The sequence below is a fragment of the Arvicanthis niloticus genome, chromosome 25 (assembly GCF_011762505.2).
Source record: "Arvicanthis niloticus isolate mArvNil1 chromosome 25, mArvNil1.pat.X, whole genome shotgun sequence".
Classification (NCBI taxonomy): Eukaryota; Metazoa; Chordata; class Mammalia; order Rodentia; family Muridae; genus Arvicanthis; species Arvicanthis niloticus.
Genome location: NC_133433.1, coordinates 35,761,547 through 35,778,077, shown reverse-complemented (window position 1 = coordinate 35,778,077; position 16,531 = coordinate 35,761,547). Strand labels below are relative to the sequence as shown.

General features: G+C 36.0%; 1 protein-coding gene across 3 annotated transcripts in view; it reads right to left on the bottom strand.

The window, feature by feature from the left end:
* Mybl1 (MYB proto-oncogene like 1) overlaps positions 1-16,217 on the bottom strand; it is a 36,454-nt gene extending 20,237 nt beyond the window's left edge. For all 3 annotated transcript variants that reach the window (XM_076924403.1, XM_076924404.1, XM_076924405.1), the window contains exons 1-5: positions 16,046-16,217; positions 7,507-7,612; positions 7,127-7,198; positions 4,198-4,290; positions 818-1,038 (exon numbers count right to left, since the gene is read on the bottom strand). In XM_076924403.1, coding sequence (XP_076780518.1) covers positions 818-1,038; positions 4,198-4,290; positions 7,127-7,198; positions 7,507-7,612; positions 16,046-16,065 — 512 coding nt within the window. In that variant the 5' untranslated portion in view covers positions 16,066-16,217. The remainder of the gene's footprint in view (positions 1-817; positions 1,039-4,197; positions 4,291-7,126; positions 7,199-7,506; positions 7,613-16,045) is intronic.
* Between the last annotated feature and the right edge of the window lie 314 nt (positions 16,218-16,531).

Here is a 16,531-nt window from a genome sequence, read left to right as displayed (position 1 = left end):
TTAAAGCACTAAGCTAGGTTCTACACAGAGTAAAAAGGTGCATAAAATACTGAATATATCAGAAGTTCACAGCCCAGGGATAGTAACTTGGACAAAAAAAATAATAATACTGCATCTTAATTTCCTATGAAGCAAAGACATTACTGCTTCCTTTACATATTTCTAAAGTAGACAAAGACTAAGAATGCATATAAAAGCATATTAGTTACTATGAAGTACTACATAGAGATTACAGCTATGAAGCATGAGGATATACATTCTGAGTGAGAATGAAACTGCCTAGGATAAGATCTGCAGTCTTAGTGACTGTCAGAAAGTATCTCAACAGTACAATGGAGAGTGTACTTAGCACATCACTGCCTGAGGAAAATGCTATACGTCAGTTACATGGACTGTTATATTCTACTCCCACAGCTTAAAGTATACCATAATTAAGAACTAAATTTCCATAACATATATTCACAAGAATTTACTTCAATCAATCAGTGTATTTGCAATCCCCTAGCCTTGTGCACAGTATGTAAAAGAGATCTCTAATTCAGATTTCACTTCACTAGCTTGTACAGGGTTCTGCCTTACTGGCAATAATACATAAACACGACTTGTGGAATAGATGAAATGTTTACATAACTTAAAGGTTTAACATTTTATTGTACAAATTAATATTTTTACCACAAAATTACAAATGTACCCAAATGATTGCTCGTACTATGCAGTCTAAACTTGAATTACAAATAAAAGAAAGAGGATACTTGAAAATATACTCAATATTAAGATAGTAAAGGTCATGTTGAAGCACAGAAACTTATGTAAGCACCTTCCAGGAAGTAACTTAGCAATCTCGGCCCAACGGTTTCCCAGCCGCTTGTGTGCTTCGTATATGATCCTGTCTTCTTCTTCTGTCCAAGAAGACTTCTTTACTTCGGGGTTCAGGTGATTGTGCCATCTTTCTCTGCACTGCTTGCCTATTCTTCCTTTTAAATGTTTTGCAATTAAAGACCACCTTTTTGGTCCATATTTCTGAACTAATTCAATAACCTAAGAATCAAAATCAAAGGTTGAAAAAACATTACTGTGAAAGAATCTTAAAATATAACTCAAGCATGTCAAGGTTGAGATCATTATGGAACATTCTGGTTTTTCTTTTTTTCCCAGTTTCAAGGTCCGAGGTTTGATCTGAAGCACCTCAGCAACAACAAAAAGAGAAAAAACTCCAAATTAAGAATTCCGTTTAAATGCATTAAATTTCAGCTATAACTATAATTCACAAAAGGTAATATTAATAATAGCTATCCTTCAGCACTCAGCAAGTTCAAAAATCAATTCTCAATGCATCAAAAAATTCAAGAGGCTAATTACTCACAAGTTAAACCATTTTCATACCTATTTAATTTGAAGTAACTATAAAATTTTTGACATTTGTCTTTTCCATTCTTACATCTGAGGGAGGGAGGGAGAAGGAGAGGGAGAAGGGGCTTCAGCAAAAAGCCAAATAAGCCCATTAAGAAGCAGAAAAGATCTATAATTTCCTCTTTCATCGAGCTGAAAAAATAGTTTGTACATTTGTCCTGTATTTTGTCTGCTTTTAGTTTAAATTTTTTATTGGATATTTTATTTACATCTCAGATGTTATCCCCTTCCCCATCACTCCCCCCCCAAACCCCTTATCCCGTCCCCCCTCCTGCTACTTTATGAGGGTGTGCCCCCACCCATCCACCCACTCCCTCCTCCATGCCCTCGAATTCTGCCATACTGGGGCATCCAGCCTTCAAGGGACCAAAGACCCCCACTCCTACCAATGCCTGACAAGGCCATCCTCCACTGCATATACAGCTGTGGACATGGGTCTCTCCATGTGTGCTTCCAGGCTGGTGTTTAGACCCTGGGAGCTCTGGTTGGTTGGTATTGTTGCTCTTCCAATGGGGCCACAAACCCCTTCAGTCCCTTCAGTCTTCTCTTTAACTCCTCCATTGGGAGTTTAACTAAAATTTAAAGAACAGTTCATCTCCTCGGCCCATTTACTTTACTGCTACTCTGATCTATTGTCAAATATCACATGAATCACAAAGAATCATACTCATTCTATATTGGTAGATTTATTAAATTTAGCACACATCATTATTTTCATGAACTGTGTCTACTTGTCATATTTTTAAAAATAAGACATTTAAAGGTTGCCGGGCGGTGGTGGCGCACGCCTTTAATCCCAGCACTTGGGAGGCAGAGGCAGCTGAATTTCTGAGTTTGAGGCCAGCCTGGTCTACACAGTGAGTTCCAGGATAGCCAGGACTACACAGAAAAACCCTGTCTCAAAAAAACAAACAAACAAAAAAGACATTTAAAGGTTAAATGTACAGCTTTGGATATTGCTTTTTGGTTTTTCTTTTTATCCCAGTACTAGGTTTAATATGTGTTCTACCATGAATTATACTCCCATCCCTTTTCTTAATTTTTACTTTTAAACAGGGTCTCACTAAGTTACCCAGGTAAGCCTTAAACTTTCCCCATCTAGACCTATTAAGTAGCTAGAATTATAGACAATGCACCAGATCCAGCTACTAAATATTTTTTAAAAGCTCTCACATTATATTTTACTTAATTATTATTATTATATTATTATTATTATTATTATTATTATTATTATTATTATTATTATTATTATTTGCATGTTTATGGTTTGTAAGTATGAGCATAGACATATATATACAAACCACAGTGACTGTGCAGAAGACAGAGGACAACTGTCCTCTTTACCAGCCCTGGATCACATATTCAAAACTTACCATTGCCCATTAAGAAAAGTCAGATCAGTCCTGAGCCACATGAAGTAACTTTTGTTTGTTTGCTCTTATGGGTATAAGGATATTCTAATTCCACAAGCACATTAGCAACAGGCACGCTAAGGATTTGAATTAAAAAGCAATTCCTAGTAAAGAGCAGATGCTTCTATTCTTCAACAACTTTTATTGCACAAATAATTGCTTTTTATTATAAACCCTCTAGAAACATGATGTCCTAATATTTATCTAATCATGAGACTCATTTAAGGTCAAGAGGAAAATTTAGAGTGATTTCCTTACATATCAAGTTATTAAGTGTGAAAATAAAATTAAAATGTTTAATGTTAATTAAATTTTGACAGGAAACTATGCCTTAAATGTTGCTAAGCTGAACTTTAAAGTATTTTTCCTTTTGTGAATGAAGCTCTCAAAAAGGACTGTACTAGTTGTTTCACTTATCCTTGCCCTAGGGGAGAAAAAGCTACATTTCAAGACATTCAATTTGATTCATATGCATATAGCATCTTTAAATATAAAGAACAGTGTCAACAAACTTAGCATGTGAGCTGGGGGAAATGGTTCAGTTATTAAAGTGCTTTCCTTGCAAGCAGGCATAGTTCCATACCCAGAAACAACATTTTTAAAAGCTGGGCATAGTGGCATATACCTGCATTCTCAGCAATAGGGGGTAGAAGGGCAGATCCATGATGCTCACAGGCCCACCAACCCACCCCTACTTGGCAAGCTTAAGGCCAATGAGAGACCCTATGTCTTAAAAATAAATGGCAAATGATACTGTCTTCAGAAACAGCACCACCTGGCCAGACAGTGGTGGCTCATGCCTTCAATCCCAGCACTTGGGAGGCAGAGGCAGCTGGATTTCTGAGTTCAAGGCCAGCCTGGTCTACAGAATAAACTCCAGGACAGCCAGGGCTAACAGAGAAACCCTGTCTTGAGAAACCTTGTCTTGAAAAAAAAAAAAAAAAAAAACCAAAAAGAAAGAAACACCACCACCTAAAATAGTCCTCCAGCCTCCTCATGTATGTATGCAGTACATGTATGTCTACCTCCAACCCTCGCATACACTCCCACATCACACTTTGTGTTACACCATGTTAATAAAATAAATCTAATCAGTACAGTGATTATGAACAGTACAGTAAGTATGAACAAAGGGCAAGCAATGGCTCCATGGTAGAGTGAACATAAAGAATATGAACAAGGGGCACTTGCCATTAAACCTGATGACCTGAGTTTGATCCCAGAGACCCAAATGGTGGGTGGAAGGAGAGAACTAGTTCCCACAAATTATTCTTTGACCTCCACATGTGAGCTGTGATATAAGGATGCATGTCCCCAAACATATACACACAAATAAATAAATGAAAAATATTTCAAAAGAATATGAATATGTTACCCTCTGATCTTCTTCTTTAGTCCAAGGACCCTTTATCAATTCTGGATTTAAAACCTTCTGCCATCGATGTTGGCACTGAAAATCAGAACGATTCTGAAAAAATTTAGACAATTTTATTGTTGAATAAATGTCTCCCAGAGAGTAAATTAACCCAAATTTAAGTATACCCATATGAACAAAATATGAATCAACAACATATTAAATATCAAACTTTTACATGTAATGTTTATTTACATGCCTAAAATCCCAATTCTATTCTTTCAATTAATCATAGGTTTAGACTACAAATTAAAACAATGTATTTGAAACTAAGATATATACCTCTATACTATCCTTATAATACAGCAAGCAGCAAGACATAGTCCATAAAATATTAATCCAGAATTGAGAAATAAATGACAGGGATAAACTATATGAAGTGAATATAAGATTTTAAACATATCAGCTAAAACTTGTACAAGTTTAAAAGAATCATAAAGGCATCACTAGGCTCTATGTGGTAGTAACAGTAATATTTATAAATTATGCCTTTCAAATTATCAATAAAACATGAAACATTTTTATAGATGATATACATTATACTTCAATTAAGTAGGTTAAAGATTGATACTTTTTAAAAAATGAACTGGGGATACAGCTCTGGGGTAGAATGCTCTACTAGCATGCACAAGGCCCCAGGTTTAATCCTAGTAACACATACACACACACACACACAGAAAATGAAACAGCTTTAATTCCAAAAGTGATAAATAAATGAAACCTTGTTTTTATATGTTTATGACCAAGTATCTACAAAGTATTGCTAAGATAACAATAAATGATAATACCTATTTTGTTACCAATTTATAATTTATAAAACTATCTGCTCATATGCAAGACTATAGATTATCTAAAAATATATAATGGATGCATAGAAACATCTTCTATTAATGCCTTTGTACCACTAGACTTCATTACTTTTATTTAATTTGAGCTTCTTCATTATGGCTTCTATATATCAATGCTGATCCATTTAAAGCAACTACTTTCCTTAAAGTAACTTTCATGTAACCTTGTATATTAATACCAGTATAAATCTAGTATACATAACTTCTAATTTAGTTTGCTTTTACTGACTACCTGCTAAATGTCAGGAACTGTGCCAGCCATTCTTTATATTTGTAATTCTCAAAATACTACAAAATACTATAGAAGCAAGTAGCAGAAGGCCAAAGAAGTATTTTCTCTAAATTAACAGAGTTGACATTTGAATATAATTTAGATTATTCTTTTTTTTTTTTTTTTTTTTTTTTTTTTTTTTTTTTTTTTTTTTTTGGTTTTTCGAGACAGGGTTTCTCTGTGTAGCCCTGGCTGTCCTGGAACTCACTCTGTAGACTAGGCTGGCCTCGAACTCAGAAATCCGCCTGCCTCTGCCTCCCAAGTGCTGGGATTAAAGGAGTGTGCCACCACTACCCGGCAATTTAAACTATTCTATAATCTGTTTTCCCCCAATTATTTGATTCTCAGTTTTCAGGTTATACAGAGAGATACTATGATTATATGAAGAAAAACCAAAAACAAACAAATAAAACTACAGGTAACCCTGTTTCTGAAATCAAAGAAATCAACAATGAGGGGGCTGGAGAGATGGCTCAGCGGTTAAGAGCACTGACTGTTCTTTCAGAGGTCCTGAGTTCAATTCCCAGCAACCACATGGTGGTTCACAACCATCTGTAATGGGGATCTGATGCCCTCTTCTGGTGTGTCTGAAGACAGCAACAGTGTACTCACATACATGAAATAAATAAATCTTTAAAAAGAAATCAACAATGAAATTTAAAATATAGATAATTTATCTAACAACTCACAATGCTCTAAGAAGCAAATGAGTACATACAGAAGGACTTTCATATTTCATTTTTCATATTATATTCACAATATATGTGAATATTGGTATGATAAACAAGCATAATGTAAAATAATAAATACATAAATAACTAGGTGTGATACTTCACAACTTTAATCCTGTCACTCAGGAGAAAAAGGCAAGCAGATATCTATGAGTTTGGGGCCAGCCTGATTTACACAGTGACTTCCAGGATGGATACCAAGTAGTACATAGAAAGACTTCATCTCAAAAAAAAAAAAAATCAATAAAAATACTCAAAAACATATGCATTACATGATAAACCTAACAATTTTTCTTGATTTTATTCATTAACTGTTAAAATGTTTTAATAGTAAAATTCTTATTTTAGCATGTATCACAGTTGAGGACACAGACCAGTAGTAAAGGCTTGCCTGAGTTTGCAAGGCCTAGGTTCAATTTCCAACATACAAAAATTAAAAAATAAAACCACTTATCATAAATATTTGTGAAGTTCCACCAAAAGTTAATGCCACTTTTGTTTTATAGTAAAAGCCCTTTTAGGCCCCTGGATAAATGCTTTACAAGTTAAGCAGCAGCAGTTATCCAAATTTTTTGAGAGTGAAATTGTTTCTGATTTCAGTTTGGAGATTTGGAAATATGTACATATACATAAAATGATGTATCTTGGGGATAGAACAGAAGTCTATAGATGAAACTCATTTGTGCTTCATATACCCATAATCTAATAATAGTAGCATTTTAAGCACACCTGGCATTTTTACTGTCATTTATTACATTAAGTCAAGTATAAAACATTCTACTGTGGCTCTGTATCAGTAAAAGTTGTAAATTTTGAAGCACTTTAGATTTCAGATTTTTGGATTTGAGGTACTCAACCTGTATTAGAAAATTACTTTCTAAACCATTAGCAAACAACTACAAACACACCAGAAAATAATTTAACCAGATGTTTTAAGGAATGAAACCTAAACTATACAGACACATTTCTGAAAAATATATAAACTAATGCCTGAAATAAAGACATGTTGCTACAGAAATACAGTTTGACATTTCACTCACTTGAAGATGACTAGCAATTAGAGTCCAATCATCAGTTCCATGTTGTTCAACCAACTTCTTTAACTTGTCATCCTATTGAGAGTCATAAAAATTAGAAATATTTCCTCCACCCCTGGTATGTATGTGATATTCTCATCATCTTAAGTCATACCTGGTAATTGTTTTGAGAAGAACTAAAGTCACTATTACACAAATTCCTCCAGTATTATACTGTTTCAGTCAATCCCAAAACCAAACAATTGTTCATGTCATTGATTTTTTTAAAAAAGAATGCACAACTAAGTTGATAATTTCCCTCACATTGTTTTCATAATTTCTTTCATGACTATAATACTATTAATTGATAAATATGAGACTAGTAAATCTTGCCAGGTAATTACCTCATCTCTTGTCCATTTTACTCTGTTCCAGAGTTTTTTCAGTCCTTTTTGTTGAGGTACTTCATAATCATGATCAGCATATTGAAGGTCATCATCCTCGTCCTCACTACAAAAGAATGTAATTTGTAAGCAAAGAATTTCATTTAAATCATTTAATAAGCACTGAGTCTGTATATGCAGGCATGCCTAAAGAAGCTGCTCAGAATAAACCAAACAGTCTCAATATTTATCATACGGGAACATTAGGCGGTACCAGAATATATGTGAAATGAAAGCAAAAAGAGACTATTTGGGGAAAGGAAGAGGACCTGTAAGAAAAAGATGAGTAAAGGCAACTGGGGGAAGGCAAATCAGCAAGCAAGGTTCAGTGAGAAACACCATCTCCAAAAATAAGTTGGGTTACAAGTTCAGAGTTTGAATTGTATGGGATTTTTAAAAAAAGGAAGAAAAGAAGGAAGGATAGAGGGAAGGAGGGGAGGAAGGAAGGAAAGGAGGAAGGGAGGGAAGGGGAGGGAGGGAGGGAGGGAAAGAGGGAGGGAGGGAAAGAGGGAGGGACATTTTAAAGAATGAAGCCTCCATGATAATGAGTTAGATGACACTAAGAAGCCAGAGTAGTGAGCATCTGAAAACAACACTAGATTGTGACAGTGTATAAAATGTCCCTCATAAAACTTCACTAGAGGCTGGAGAGATCCTTCAGGGGTTAAACACACTTGCCTGGCTTGGGTCCCCAGTACCCACAGAGTGGCTTACAACTGACTATTCTGGGGGACCTGATACCCTTTCATGGCCTCCCAAACACACAAATGGTGCACGCATACACACAATTTTTTTTTTTTTTTACAAAACCTCATAAGGCATGATGGCACAGGTCTTTAATCCCAGCACTCAGGAAGAAGCAGGTGGATATCTGTTTGAGGGCAGTCTGGTCTAAATAGGAAGTCCCAGACAAGCTGTAGCTACATAGTGAGATCCTATCTTTAAAAAATTTAAATAAATTATTAAAAGAAAACAAACTCCACAACTGTAAGAGAGGAGTATTACCACTATTTGCCATTTCCCTGAGTTAAAAAAAACAAAAAAACAAAAAAACTTAGACTTAGAAGTGTAACTTTTTCCCAAAGTCATACCAAATATGGCATGGCTGACTTCTAAAGTTCACTATTCAACCACTTTAATATATAGGACACATTTAAAAACTGCAGAAACTGTAAGTTACCAAAGACTAACCTCAAGTGCATTCTGAAATGAGAACAAGGTTCAAGTTTATAAGCCTAAACATACCAACTTCTCACAACTGTAAGATGAATATATTACCTACCTTTAAGAAAAAGTGATTATATAAACAGATGGTCTAATAGTATTCAAAATTATTTTTGCCTTACTAAATTTAGCTCCTAAAAATTCATTCTGATTCCAAATATCAAGTCTGAAGATTTGGCCATAGTTAGTGCAATATACAAATGTCTTTTAATATCTAAATGCAATAAACAAATTCAATCTTACAAAAATCAAGCTTTAGATTTTATACACACATACATACACACTATGTAGGAACCCCTAATTTCCTCTGACTTGTCAAATCCATTTGACCGAAATTCTTCATATTTGTGCAGACAAAACATCAAACTCCTCTAATCTCTTAGCTATAATGCCTATATTGTAACATAATTTGCTAGCCCTTAATATTGTTGTCAAAATATGCCTCAAACCAACATACAGGTTTAATTAAAGAAAATACCTATTTAGCAGCCAACATCAACTATCATAAATATGGAATTAACCAAGAACATGCAATAGCAAGGAGATGCTTCAAGGTTTAGTAGTTTCAAATGTCTAAGCATGCTGTTTAACAGGATAAAGCTCAATACTGTAGCTTATAGATATCTGCTCTTCCTTATCTTAACGCTAGTCACATTTGCCAACTTTCCCAATCAAAGAGTAAGTCCAATGGTGTAAAGACCAAGGTTACTATTTTCACCTCCCAAAACCAAGTACAATGCCTGCCATTCAAATATCTGTAAGATCAACCAATGACTTTCCTCATTCGTTCTCCTCTTCTAACTGCTTTATACTCCAAAATTTGTGTACTCAAATTTCAACCTATCCAAAATTTCTGCCTTCCTCAATACCAGTGTGATTTCAAAGTATATACAAGAAAGAAAAGACAAAAACAAAACAAACAAAAAACTCCCAAATAGGGGCTGGGGATTTAGCTCAGTGGTACAGCGCTTGCCTCAGCTCTGAAAAAAAGAAAAAAAGAAAAAGAAAAAAAAAAAAAAAAACCTCTAGAACAGTGTTTCTCAAACTGTGGGCTGTGACTCCCTCAGGGTCACATATCAGATATTTACATTACAATTCACAACAGTAGCAAAATTACAGCTATGAAGTAGCAATAGAATAATATTATGTTTTTTTTTTTTTGGGGGGGGGTGGGGTTACCATAACATGAGGTATGTATTAAAAGGGTTACAGCATTAGAAAGATTGAGAACCACTGCTATAGAAGGAGGAAGAAGACATTTTTGTTAAAATCCAAATGTACCTCCAAGTGGTAGAATTTTAAAAAGCAGAACCTGCTAAAACAAACTTTTAAAGCTAATTCAGTACACAAGGGTTGATAGAGAATATCTACAATCTGGCCTAACCTTTCCTAGAAATGCCCCAACAACATTACCACTTCCTGTCACCTCCAAAAAATGGTCAGGTGTTTTTCTCACAACTTCTTAGTCCTCATGCCCCTCTGGTCCCTGGAGTTTCTGTCACAGCACATTCAAAACTATTTTTTTTTAATTAGGTTATATCTATGCCAAAACAAATTTTAATTTAGGAATGTACATACATAGATCTTTAGTAATCAAATACACCCCATCATATCTTATCTGTGCAAAATCCACCTTAAGGTTTTTATCAAAATATTTTAAGGATATGAATTACAAATTTGTTACTTTGATCAAAAAGACTAATCACCAAGGAGTAATTTTTCTAAAACCTTGTTCATTTTTAAAGTCTTTATCTTTTTGACTGCATACTTTGTGAAAAATTCCTATTTCTACATGAGGTTGTATTCTGTTTTGCACTTAACATGGTCATCCGTTTCAGAGAGTTAGCTATATAGTCCACTCAGCATTTAGGAAGCTGGGTTGAGTGAGTGAGGGTAAGAGAAGGACCGTTAGAGTAGAATCTTAGCATCATCTCTACCACTGGGACTTTCCTGGCATTTAACTAATCTACCTCTTCATTTGGTACTTTTGTCCATGGGCGTCTTTTGTTTTGATGTTTACATTCAGAGATGAGCACTGACCGCAGAGCCTTCATTTATGTAAGACAAGCTAGACAGTGGAGCTATGTCTCTAGTCCTAAGTTAGTTCTATATACACTTGATTGTTGAAAACATGAGACAATTTCTAGTAATGTAACAAAGAAGTCTAGAAATGTATCAGTTTCACTAATTGTAATGAGAAGATGCCTAAGGATGCTTACTAGAGAGAAGGGGAAAGGGTCTGGACCAGCAAGATGATTCAGAGACACTTGTGCAGGCCTAACAACCTAAGTTTTGATCTCTAGGACCACACTGGGTAAGGAGAGAACTGACTCCTGAGGGCTGTTCATTGGCTCCAGCACATGCACACATACACAAACATACACAATTCACACATACACAACTATAAAAAAATTTAAGAGAACAGGATTAATTTTCATGTGTAACTTTGCTAAAGTTCCTCTTTCACTATTCAACAATAAAAATATTCTACCTCTCAACAGTAGTTATTAGAAACTACCAAGACAGATCTAATCATTTTTCAATGTTTTATAGCATTGGGGACATTTTTGTATTGCAGAAATCAGTGCTGATAATATGTAATGATTTAATAAATTTGAACTTTTTTTTTTTTTTTTTTTTTTTTTGGTTTTTCGAGACAGGGTTTCTCTGTGTAGTCCTGGCTGTCCTGGAACTCACTATGTAGACCAGGCTGGCCTCGAACTCAGAAATCCACCTGTCTCTGTCTCCCAAGTGCTGGAATTAAAGGTGTGCACCACCACTGCCTGGCTTAAATTTGATCTTTCTACTTATATAGTTAAATAAATGAATTGTTTCTACTCTAACGTAATTAATCTAGAAAACAGCAGAAGTAATAAAATGTTACTCTAATTACAAATCAAAAGCTCACTAATCTAGTGCTTGATTTCCACAATCACTGTTACTGTTCTTATTTAAGAAACATATTCTTTTTTTTTTTAAGTTAGTGTTGCTGGCTTAGTTGTTTTCCTTTTGGTTTTGTTTGGTTTTAAAATAATACATAAGTATTTCAAGGTAGTTTTAAATTCACTATGTAATCTAGGCTGCCCATGAACTAATGAACTCCTTCCTGTCTTCCAAGAGCTAGTATCACAGATGTACATCACCATACCTGACCAGAAAAACGCTAATTCTATAAATTCTTAACACATAAGCAAATTATTTTCAATGAAAACTGTTCTATAGTTAAATAAAGTACTAAAGCCGGGCGGTGGTGGCGCACGCCTTTAATCCCAGCACTTGGGAGGCAGAGGCAGGCGGATTTCTGAGTTCGAGGCCAGCCTGGTCTACAGAGTGAGTTCCAGGACAGCCAGGGCTGCACAGAGAAACCCTGTCTCAAAAAACCAAAAAAAAAAAAAAAGTACTAAAGATGATTATGAAACAACAAAAATATCTGTAACATGTTGGGGTATTATAAGCTAATAGGGATATAATAGTCATAATTTTACTTAAGAATCAATACACAAATTGTACTTATTTTTTAAGATAAAAACATTTGGGAAAAATACAGACTAACAGACAACCTAGTAAAGATGAATTAAACAAAGAAAAAATATAATTTACTGAAAAAGTAACCTCTAGTCTGAAATTAGAAAAAATTTAAAATTTCTAGTAAAACTGCCTCAATTTGATCACATTTTTAATCCAAATTTTCCCCAAGTCTCAAATATTTACCATAACAAAAAAAAAAAAAAAAAAAAAACTAAGGCTGGTCATAATGGTTTATATCTGTAATTCCAATACTTGAGAGGCTGAGTCTGGAGGATTTTTCACAAATTCAAGTCCAGTCCAGGCTACATAGTGAGACAGTAAATTTAAGGCTATCCAGTACTACAAAGTGAGACTCTGTCTCAAAAAAAGTCGCTCTTTTATTTCTTGAGATAAGGACAACTGTATATTTAATTATTTTCAATTCAACTGCACTCAATTTATGAGCATTTACCAAGTTGATTTAACAAAGTGAAATCAGGCCACCCAGTGGTTAATATGCTGTACTGCATATAGTGAATATTGGCTTCCACCTCTAGAGTGCAAACTAGCATTATCAGAGAAAAACAAAGTTTGACTTCAGATAATCGGGACCATTAATATTACAAACACTGAAATCTTAAAAGAAATATATATAATTATCCATAAACAAAAACAATGGACAATATTTCTAATTCTTTTAGAGAATGTATATTTTTAAACAAAACAGGATGGTCACAAAAGTCCTCAAAAAGTTGGATTAAAACTATAAGCTACCTTACAGACTAAAAAATCCAAATCCCTTATATTAACAAACAAAAACTGAAATAGATTTTATCTGCTTTCCCAAAAATAATATTGCTAGTTAAAGACACAGCTGGCTAAAAAAAAGTCCTTTCTTATAGTTTTGTATTCATTCACTTCCACTCATGTTTCTGGAACAACGGTAAAGTTGTTACACACACACAAACACACATACACCACTAAGGAAAAAACTTCCTATGTAGAACCTAGCTTTCATCTTATCATTTTAACTCAATCATTGGTCATCTTAAGTACAAATATCTTCAGAATTATTGTGAACTTATTTTTAAGGGTTTAATTGGCTTTGAAAACTAAACTACAGCAGGAAAGATGACTCAGCAGGTGTTTGCTGCCAAGCCTGTCAACCTGGGTTTGATCCTTAGGATGACACGGCAGCGGGAGTGAACTAATTCCAGATAACTGTCCTTTCAGCTTTCACACCCTGGCACAACTGCATGTATGCAGGCACACAAGCATTCATGCATGAGCACACACATACCAAAAAAAAAAAAAAAAAAAAGATTAAAAAAAATTTTTTTAAGTATGAAATAAAATTACCTATTTTTACATAAAATGTTTAAAATCAAATGAATGCTGTTAATAGATATCCTAATAAGAATTAGCTGTAAATTGTATCATTAAAACCCCCATTAAATTATAAAACAATTTTAAGTCACAATACTATATAACCTTTTTCTATAGGCAAATCTTAGTGACAAGCTCTGCAGCTATTAAAAAACTAAAAAAAAAAAAAAAAAAAAAAAAACAGTATCATTCAGTTGTTTCATATTTGGGGTAAACATTTTCTGCTCTTAGGTATTTCAGGCTTTTTTTTCTCCCAGATAACATAGAAAAAGTCTACTATATTTATGCCTATATCCTTATGCAAAACATTACATTCACATTAGTGGTTTTTTTATGCTGAAGATCTTTGTTTCTGTATTGTATATTAAATTCATATATACTAAGATTCTTAGCCAAAGAGAGCCCAATGAATAAGGTATTTCACCCTCCAACATTTCACAGTCTATTATCTTCTAATATATAAATCATATTTAAATATACAAGAAATTTAACAGCACATGGAACTCACTGAAGAAAACCCAAAAAAACAAAGCAGAGATGGTGATCTCTCAGCACATCCTCTGTCTACACACTTCCAGAGAAGTGTAGTTTCACTGCAGCACAATTATTCCAGACCTATAACTTTTTACACCATTCTGTACTGTCTCAATTAACTTACACATCTGGCAAGAAATAAAAGTCAGCAGTACAATGAATGTTTAGCAGTACTCACAATATGTTAACAAAATAATTTACAATAAGTAATTGTTAAATCATTTCTCCTTAACCTACTATTAGGAAACAAGGTCAACTGTGACATGAAAAGGCAAAAAAATTGAAAGAATCTGACATTCATATATCAGTGTTTAGCAATAGCTTTTAACTAAATGACAATGACAGAATTAGCCAAGATACTTTTTCAAGTGAGATTAACAATGATTCTAAGTAGATAACTGCATATTCACTTGTCTCTTTGCATCACTTAAAAGCATTGTTAAGACTTCAAAATTCAAAAAGCCTAAAACAGTACTCCAACAATCTTATTTTTAAATCTACACGTTTTCTGAAGATGGGAATGTTACGTCCTTGAAGTTGTAGATCAGCAGTTCTTACCTGCATGGTCCTGTTTCCATCCCCCCAAAGATATATGGTACCATGTAAAGACAGTTTTGGTTGTCCCGACTGTAGGAAAAAGGACTACTGTTTCTACTGAGTAGAAGTAAAGGTGCTGCAAAAAAAAAAAAAAAAAAAAAAAAAAAAAAAAGCCCTGCAACTATCTAATCCAAAATAACAGAACCAAGTTAGTATACCTGTGGATGTATGCATGCACACTTGTTCCACGTGAATGTTCAATCTATTCTGCAGCCATTACACACAAAGTAATTATGTCATAATTAAATTTATGTTGCTATCTGCAGAACCAACTTATGTACAGGAGATGCTTAATAACTGAATAAAACCAAGTATTTTATGCATAGTTATTTTAAATCAAAATCTGCACTGGTTGACTCCCAGTACTAAATTTCAGCTCAGGGAATACAACTCTAAGATTTTGAGGATGTAGATCTAGATAAATGGAAGTATTTGGAAATTCTGCCAAATACTTTTCAGGTTTCCTTAATACTGAAAATCGAGACACTAGATTTTTGTTATCCAATTATGCCACACAATTTAGGAGTAGCTATTACAACAGCATAAAAGTTAGGTGCATAAAGACATTCTAGCACATCTTTCAACAACAACACTGTGTCCTACTTGTTACGACACAGATACAAATCAGAATAAAACGTGAATACTTGAGATACAAAGTAACTAAAACACATTGGTTTTAGGATCAAGTTTACTCGATGGCAATAACTTAGCAATGTCCGCAGAAGGTAGTAAGAAAAAAAGTTCAGAACAGCAGTGTGCACATAGGAGATTTAGCAGGTTCCCTTCTCAAGATTTCCCAGAACAGTGCCCGCCCAGGTTTGTCATGGAGATCCTGTTTTGATTTGGCAGGATAAGTCAGAGGAGAGAACCCCATTTCAAGCCATCCAGGCAAACACAACCACTTCCCCTGGCATGGCGTATCCCCTGACAGTGCACAAACTTACCTGGCAAGAAACCTCCCTGTAAGTGGCTGTGAGAAGTTAGGAGTCTGGGCATGAGCTATGGGAGAATCCGTCAAGGCAGCAACCTGAGCATCTCTTAAAAGAGTCCTCCACACAGCGGTCTAATAATGATGGAGCCTAATAGTGATGGATGCGCTCCGGCCACCGCGGCCGATGCGGGTGTGGGACACCGAATAGGAAAACAGCCTATGGCCAGGCCCGAGAGGGCCTGAGTGGGGACCAGCAGGAAAGGACAGAGAGCAAGAGCCGGGACAGGGCCGCTAGGCCGGGGCCAAGGGGCTGGCACCCACCTGCGCGACCTCTTCGCCATCCTTCAAGTACCGCATAAGCGCGGGCTGGGCGGGGACGCGGGTCAGCCTTCTCCAGCCTGGGGCGAATGCTCCCTCTCCGAGACCCACCCGCCGCTTTCCCCGCTCCTTCCCTCAGGTGGCCGAGAGCGGAACGCAGGCCCGGTCAGGTCAGGGCCAGGCGCGACTGAGGGACAGAGGGGCGGACCAAGACCCGCTGCTCCTAGCCGCGGCCCGGCCCGGCCAGGGATGCCCTGGACATGTCAGGAGGCGTGCTCCCGCCCTCCGCCCGCCCCTCCCGCCGCCTCCGCCTCCGCCTCGGAGCTGCCGGCCCTGCGCGGCTCCGTCACGGGCGCCGACCCCCGCCCTCTCCCCGCAGCGAGCGGCTCTGCAGCACTCGCAGCCTCCTGCAGGGTTTTGTCCGCACCGCCGAATCTCGCGCCCAGCCTCTCTCAAGAGCCGCCGTTTGAATCTGCGCACGCGGCCCCG